The sequence below is a fragment of the Phoca vitulina genome, unplaced genomic scaffold (assembly GCF_004348235.1).
Source record: "Phoca vitulina isolate PV1807 unplaced genomic scaffold, GSC_HSeal_1.0 scaffold3, whole genome shotgun sequence".
Taxonomy (NCBI): Eukaryota; Metazoa; Chordata; class Mammalia; order Carnivora; family Phocidae; genus Phoca; species Phoca vitulina.
In genome coordinates, this window is record NW_022589706.1 from 50,229,928 (window position 1) to 50,237,893 (window position 7,966).

The following is a 7,966-nucleotide window of genomic DNA, read 5'->3' on the forward strand; positions in this document are numbered from 1 at the left end:
GGTAAAGAAAGTGCAGTCTTTACTTGTTAAATTAATGCAGAGCTGATTCATTATGAATTTTAATTAGTGCTTTCCATGATAAATATTTACTAAAACATACCCTTAGTCAAGCAGATCTACTAATATCTTACTTATATCCTTGGCATAATACTTAATTGATAAATTTAAATTTGTAAAAGATACAGACCGAAAAATAATACAATGATCTTACATTCCAAGTAAATATCTGTTTTTGCTAGAAAACTAAACCTTTGATTATAAAGAAAGATTATAGATTATGGGCATTACTGATTTTTCAATATAATAAATTGACATTTAACTTTAATGTTACCAATATACTGTTAATTAAAAATGTCATAAAATTGTTTCTATATTTCTTAATTATTTTCTCTATAAATGATCTGGCCACCTTTAACATATTGCTGACATTCTCTGTCCCTGAGAAAAAATAATGACTTAATTAATCTCTTTTGTTTGAAGGCAGTCCCCAGACCCTTGCATTAAAAGGCACACAAGAGGGCTAGTTGATTGCAGGCAGGAACACAGGCCATAATTACCTATAGATTGAATGGGAATTTGTAGACCTTCCCTAGTATGATACACTATAACCATTGTTATCAATTTAGGCTCTGACCCCAATAACTTTGGACAAGCAGAAGGGCTTATTTTTCATGAAAAAAGAAATCATTATGCTTTTTATAGCATACTAATCTTCTATGGTGATTCCTTGATTTGTATATTCTAGGGGAACTTGTGAATTTTATTCTTCTATATTCCCTACATCCATCACATTCAACTCACATGTTGTGTGCTCCTCAGGAGTCAGCATATTGTTAGTCAGCATATTCTTAAGGTTAAGCATAATGAAAAATAATGATATTTTGAATAGAAGATACATAAAATTATTAGTGTCCCTGTCACAGGAAAATGAGAAGAAGAGGGTAAAGGCACCTGGGAAAAGACAAAGGAAGACTGGGACATGTTCACTAATTAATGATCATGTTGAATTCTAGGCTTTATCTCTAGGCTAAGGTAGAGGAATGGGAATTTTGAAAACAGGATGGAGATAATCTGTTTTCATTAAGGTCACTGTGGCTAGAATGAACAGGATTGCCCATTAAGGCCTTTGCCAAACTTAGATCTATTCCCTCTTTTTCTTCTTTCCTGTTTTACCAAATTTTCGACAAGAGAACAAACAACATTTTGTGACCAAGAATATAGCAGTTGCCACACAGGCCAGCAGGAACCCAATCACATCCAAAGAGTGGTACTGGAACCAGGTGAGGTTGTGGGCAGCTGGCCTCAGGTGCTTGGCTCCTTTGTGGCGCATGACAAACTCGATCCAGAAGACTGCTCGATCCAGGGGCTTCACAGGTTGATCATGGTGAATCTTTGATAACCTCATAGCATTCTCTTTATAACTGGTAGGCAAAAATTTAGAAATTAGAGAATTTTTTTTTTTTTTTTTTTAATTTTTTTATTTATTTGACAGAGAGATAGCGAGAGCAGGAACACAAGCAGGGGGAGTGGGAGAGGGAGAAGCAGGCTTCCCGCCAAGCAGGGAGCCCGATGCGGGACTCGATCCCAGGACCCTGGGATCACGACCTGAGACGAAGGCAGACGCCTAACAACTGAGCCACCCAGGCGCCCCGAAATTAGAGAATTTTTGTTTTCATTACTGGTAAGATGTGATACATGCTATATGTTATGTAAGCCAAAGGCCATAGGTACATTGAGTCTTGCTGAGACGTGAACTTTGTTGGTTGCATAGCATCTTAAGAATTGTGAAGGGAGGATGTAGAAGAAATATGTTCTTAACAGAATGTGGTGAAATGCAGACATAAAAAAAATGGAATGTTTGTTGCAGATGTATGACCTAATTTTTCCAAGGAGGAATTATGATATTGTGTATAGTTTCCACAATTGTTCAAAAACCAAGACAGCAAATAACCCAAGCATGGTCTTTAATCTCTGGCTACTTCATGATTACAGACAAGAAGCTGATAATTGACATTAGTAAACCATTTCTGCAGTGTCTAAGATCTTGGCACTGTGATAACTTCTCCATTGCACACACTGTGTCTTTGTGATGCAAGGGACAGTGTCTATATTGGCAATATCAAGATTGGTAAAGATACTAGGGTAATTTTGGAAATGGCAAGGATATAGACTTTGAATTTTTAAGATAAATGGAAATATCTTGCTAGAACTAGAGCTCCCAATCAATAAGCATCAAAGTAGCAATGGTTATATGGAGTTAACTCTAATGTCTCAAACAGTAATGGGTATAGGTATGTATTTGAAAGGCAGGTTTTATCTTCACTTGACATTTCTTAGTTGACGAGCCAGAATTAGTATATTTCCTTTTGGTTTTGTGTTATAAATAATAGTTGCAACTTGGAAACATGAAGATATTGGAAGGTAAGTGATTTGTGAAGAGATGCCCTGGTGTGAGTTAGACATTTCTGGGATTGGAGAAGAAGAAATGTGATCATCATTCACCAGTGAACATGGTATGCTAGATCCAGTAGGAGGGGATAATTTACTTGTGTTCTTTTTTTGTGTGCAATGAGAAAGAATAGTCCTACTCTTTCAATTGGATTGAAATATAGGTAGGGTTAAAGCAGTAATTTCATGTAGTTTGTCCTAAAATATTTCAGGCAAACTACAGTGACAATAAAAGCTTCTCTTTCCAAATCATATTTTTGTCCAAGGTTTTCTCCATTTATAGATAGAGATTTAAAATCTGAAATACATATATACTAGATAAACTTGTACTTGTGAATCCAAATAAAAATAAAGTACACTTTCCTATAAATGAGACAAGAAAGATCTATGCTCATATTTAAAATGATTATTTAACATCTTATTGTACACTAATGTTATATGACGGTTATCTTAAAATATTATAAGTAATTAAAATTACTATGGTTTATGTATTTAAGTGTAATCTTTTGTGTTCCTTAATTCCTTTAAGAAGTAATAAATGGAACACAAATACATCCATATATGCACTCTATACTAAACTCTATTGTTCCCAGATGATTTCTGAGTTAGAATTAGGTTTACAGTTAATATTAAGATATTTTAAAATAAATAATTTTAGGTATTTTCTTGGAAAATCCTAAGAGTACTTATGTTTCTGTCTTTTGCATCAGTAGTTTTCAAATCAATAATAAAATTTAATGGTATTCCATGAAATAAGGTAGAGTTCTAAAAAATTACAGAACTTACTCTTATTTAGTAAAATGAACCAAATTATCAGCAATAACAACTCAGTAATAGTTTAATGCATTAGACATCGAGATCATCATTTATGAGAAACAGAAGATCATAGTCAGCCTTCCTGAAGCTCTTAACACCAGCTCCAGCTCCTGAATTGATGATATCTATAATATTTTGAAAATTATGACTTAAACATGCATCATAATAAGAGTCATTTGATGGGAATGTGTGTGAGAGGGGGAAATGGACCACTAGCACTGGCTTTTTAGGTTGGATTCAAGGCAAACATTCCCTTTTGGGGAGCAATACATTGACCCCTTTGTGTAAAAAAACCTGCAACTAGGGCTTAGAATAGATGGTTTTACATAGACTAGATCCACCAAAAAAAGCTGCACAAAATTGCATTTGAGTTGACCTTCTCATCTACCTCCTGAATTTCAGGTTTCAGTAATACAAATGGAATGTTTTAACCATCCTTTGAGTTTTGCCTCTGAATAAAAATAATTGAGTCTGAGATAACCTGGAAACAAATTTAAATATAAGGCACTTATACAAATTCCGAGTAAATACTGAGAAAGCTAGATGAAAAATATGCCTTGATAACAACTTATACAATATGGGGGGGGAACCATAAAAATGATGGACTTAGAATGTAAGTAAGCATAATACATAGTTCAAAAAAGAGGAGAGTTGAAGTAAAATAAGAATGCAAGGGTTATGAATAAAAGACAAAAAATTAAGTTATAAAACAAAAAGTGGTGATAAAGGGTATAGGTGAGCTGTTGAAATAAATTGGCAAAAATACCTCTTAAAGGATTAATAATGAAATTAGAAACTGTAATTTTCTTTTTTTTCTTTTTGCTTTGATAAGACATTTATTAGATTACATTTCACAGAGTTGCATGCTTAGTAATTCTGTACATTTTTATGACTTCTCTATAAAATATTCAGATCTGTGTCATATGTCAGCTGAGAACTAGAATTTTTACCTTCTTTTTTTTTCTCCCCCATTTAAACTAATGATGTAATGTGTGGTGATTAACATATCATAATAAAAAAAAAAGAAAAGAAAAGAGAGGAAAGTAACAGCTGTCAGAAATGTGAACAGAGAAAGGAGGGTATAACTTAGAAACTGTAATTTTCTAATGGCAAAAAAGTAAATTTACTAATTTATGGATTGAGGGAATCCCAGTGAATTAAGAAAAGTAGAAGATGATTAGGACACTTAGAAAATGATAGAGAAGGAAAACCAAAATATTTTAACATAGAGAATGCTGAAGTTTGATGTCCCTGAAATACAGATAAAAAGTGGAACTAACATTCTAATAAATAACAAAAAGATAATTTCTGAGAAGAAAAATAATTTTTAATCTAGATTAACAGTATTGAAAGGACATATTATAACCCAGGGAAAATGTAGAAAATAATTTATCAAGATACATCGTTAATTAGGTTTCTGAATTTTTTTAAAAAATGATTTTTTTCCAAACTGAAAAAGAAACAAACAAAAATGATCAGACAGGCCTCAAATTCCTATAGAAGGATTTAAAGCCAGGAGACCATGAGTCATATTTACACAATTCTGAAGAAAAGAGAGAGCTAAACATCTTATATTCAGAGAGGTGAGATATCATTCTTCTATCAAGGTAATCAGCAAATATTGCTAAACGATCTCAGGAAATTTAATATCCATGAATCTTTATTGAAAGAAAATTTCATATAGTATATTCAGTTAAGAATGAATCCAAAATATTTTGGAATAAAGAATCTCAGAATTAATGGCAAATATTGATTCCTTTAAGATGCAGCAAAAAGACTAAATTTGAGGAAAATTAGTGGCATAAATATTGACAAACTAAAATCTTAAGTAATACATATTAGAGATGAGATTACTTCTATTTTTTTTGAGATGAGATTATTTCTATAGCAGGAGTTCAACTGTTGCCAAAATCAAAAATACATAAAAATGAAAACTTAAAACTGTATTCATATATTAATTCTTAACCTTGATGAGATTTTTCAGAGAAAAAATAAGATATAATGATATATACTTAAAGTTAAATATAGCTTATAGATTCATTTCAATTAATCTTTAGCTAAATCAGATAAAATTCAAAATTTTGTTCACACATAGTAATAACCAGTATTTGTAAAATTATTACCTACTTAGTATCTCTCCTCTCTGTGTATATGCATATACTGATGAATGATATATAGTCAGTGTTAATGATGGCTCTTTTTGAATGATAAAGTGAATTATCACTTCCAATTTTGTACTTACTTATAATACTTAAATAGGCATATATATGTGTGTCTATACGAACAAGCAGATTGTTCAAAAAATGTCAGAGAACTTATGTGATCATTAAAATGATTGATTTTGAAAAAAGCATTGATAAAATATTTGAAGTAATAGTATTTTTTCCCAATTTCAGCAAATTACTTCAATGTTAGGGAAATGAAATAATAAAGGCATTTTCATATTGGTCATGTTATAGTTGTTATTTGAAAATAAACCCGTTAACAAAGTCAGGAGACATTGAACATTTCCAAGTATGATGGGTAGCATAATCAATGGTAAGCCTTTTAAAACAGTAGTACTTACGAAGGTTCATTAATGACTGTTCTCAAGGCATTGAGCAGATCTTCACTGGTCATTGTGTTTATGTTCACCTCCACAGCTGCTCCTTTGGCCTTCATGTGAGCGATGTTATCAGGTTGATCAGCAAACATAGGAAGTCCCACCATAGGAACCCCATGATAAATAGCTTCATAGATCCCATTGGTTCCACCATGAGTGATAAAAGCTTTTGTTTTGGGATGACCTAGTTTGGGAATTGGGTGAGGATTTCATTATAATAAGGTAACAGAATTTTAGAGGGAGATAGGGAGAAACCTACAGAGTGGCTCAATGAAGAAAGCATTTTCTACAAAAGCTGAGAGCACATGGGCTATTGCTGTTTCAGAAAACTATGATCCCAGGAAAGGAGGAATTAGCTCCCTCTGCATTGTCTGGAAGGACTTTATTGAGGAGGAAATATCCGAACTGAGACTGAAACTTGAAGAGTGATGAGAGTCTTAACTGAAATGCTATTTTGTGAATCAAAGAAAGCATTGAATGTATAAAATTAACTGCCAATTCTCAAATTATTTCTGCTTTAAAGCTGCAAGTAAAATGTGGCATTTTATTTTTTCTAGCTTTATTTATTTATTTTTTAAATTTTATTTTTAATTCCAGTATAGTTAACATACAGTGTTGTATTAGTTTCAGGTGTACACTATAGTGATTCAACACTTCCATACATCACCCAGTGCTCATCACAAGTGCTCTCCTTAATCTCCATTGCCTATTTTATCCATCCCCCCATGCACATTCCCTCTGGTGACCATCAGTTTGTTCTCTATAGTTAAGGGTCTGTTTCTTGATTTGTCTCTCTCTCTCTCTTATTTTTCCTTTGCTCTTTTCTTTTGTTGTTGTTTTTCCTTAAATTCCTCATATTAGTGAAATTATATGGTATTTATCTTTCTCTGACTTATTTCTCTTAGCATTATCCTCTCTAGCTCCATCCATGTTCTTGCATATGGCACAATTTTATTCTTTTTGATGGCTGAATAATATTCCATTATATATATATATATACCACTTCTTCTTTATCCATTCATCAATTGATGGACATTTGAGCTGCTTCCATATCTTGGCTATTGTAAATAATGCTGCTATAAATATAGGGGTACATGTATACCTTTGAATTAGTGTTTTTGTATTCTTTGGGTAAATACCCAGTGGTGTGATTACTGGATCGTGGGGTAGTTCTATTTTTTGCTTTTTGAGGAACCTCCATACTGTTTTCCACAGTGGCTGCACCAGTTTTCATTCCTACCAACAGTGTAAGAGAGTTCCTTTTTCTCCACATCCTCTCCAACATTTGTTGTTTTTTGGGTTTTCGATTTTAGCCTAAAATGTGACATTTTTAGCTATTAAATACTTACTGAATTATTTGCTGTTAAACAGTTACTTTACTTGCCCATTATCCAACTGTACAGCTTTTCTTTCCCCCAGTCTTACCAAGAAGATCATTCTGGGGTATCCAATCATAGAGTCGAGTATTGGCTCCTAATGTGGCTGGTTTCTTTCCTTTGTATCTCCATAAAACCTGTCAAAGACAGTGCTTTAATGTTGCAAGTAAAAACACACAGTGAAGGCATCTTAATGCTGTAGAATTATTTATAAATCATGTGGCCCACCACTACTTTATGTGATAGTGAGAGGAGTGGACATAAGGGGTAGTTTGCAAACATGGTGATATAGTAGGACTGTTTACATCAACCCTGTCAAAAAGGGCTTGAACTAATACTCTATTAAGTATAGTTTTATCATTTTTATATTTATCATTTAAAAGTTTTGAGGTATGAGATTATAAGTAAAGATATATAAAATGAAAAGACTAGTTTAATCAATCAGAGCATGGGGGTTTAAAAAGCATTAAAATAAACATGAATACTGTGTAAATTTACTAATGTCATAAGGCCATCCTCTCATGTTTCAAATGTAATGTTTTCCAAAAATATAATTAGCTTTAAATTTTTGTTGTCTGGTTGCTGAATGATTGTCTTTCCTTCTTTCCTTCCTCCCTCTCTCCTTCCCTCCACCCCTCTCTCTTTTCTTCCTTCCTTCCTTCCTCCTTCTTTCTTCTTTTCTTTCTTTCTTTCTTTCTTTCTTTCTTTCTTTCTTTCTTTCTTT

The 7,966-nt window shown here is 32.8% G+C and overlaps 1 protein-coding gene across 5 annotated transcripts in view; it reads right to left on the bottom strand.

The window, feature by feature from the left end:
• Window positions 1-364: 364 nt before the first annotated feature.
• LOC116628071 (UDP-glucuronosyltransferase 2A1) overlaps window positions 365-7,966 on the bottom strand; it is a 44,869-nt gene continuing 37,267 nt past the window's right edge. For all 5 annotated transcript variants that reach the window (XM_032398145.1, XM_032398181.1, XM_032398171.1 and 2 more), the window contains 3 exons: window positions 7,292-7,379; window positions 5,831-6,050; window positions 365-1,421 (listed from right to left, as the gene is read on the bottom strand). In XM_032398145.1, coding sequence (XP_032254036.1) covers window positions 1,142-1,421; window positions 5,831-6,050; window positions 7,292-7,379 — 588 coding nt within the window. In that variant the 3' untranslated portion in view covers window positions 365-1,141. The remainder of the gene's footprint in view (window positions 1,422-5,830; window positions 6,051-7,291; window positions 7,380-7,966) is intronic.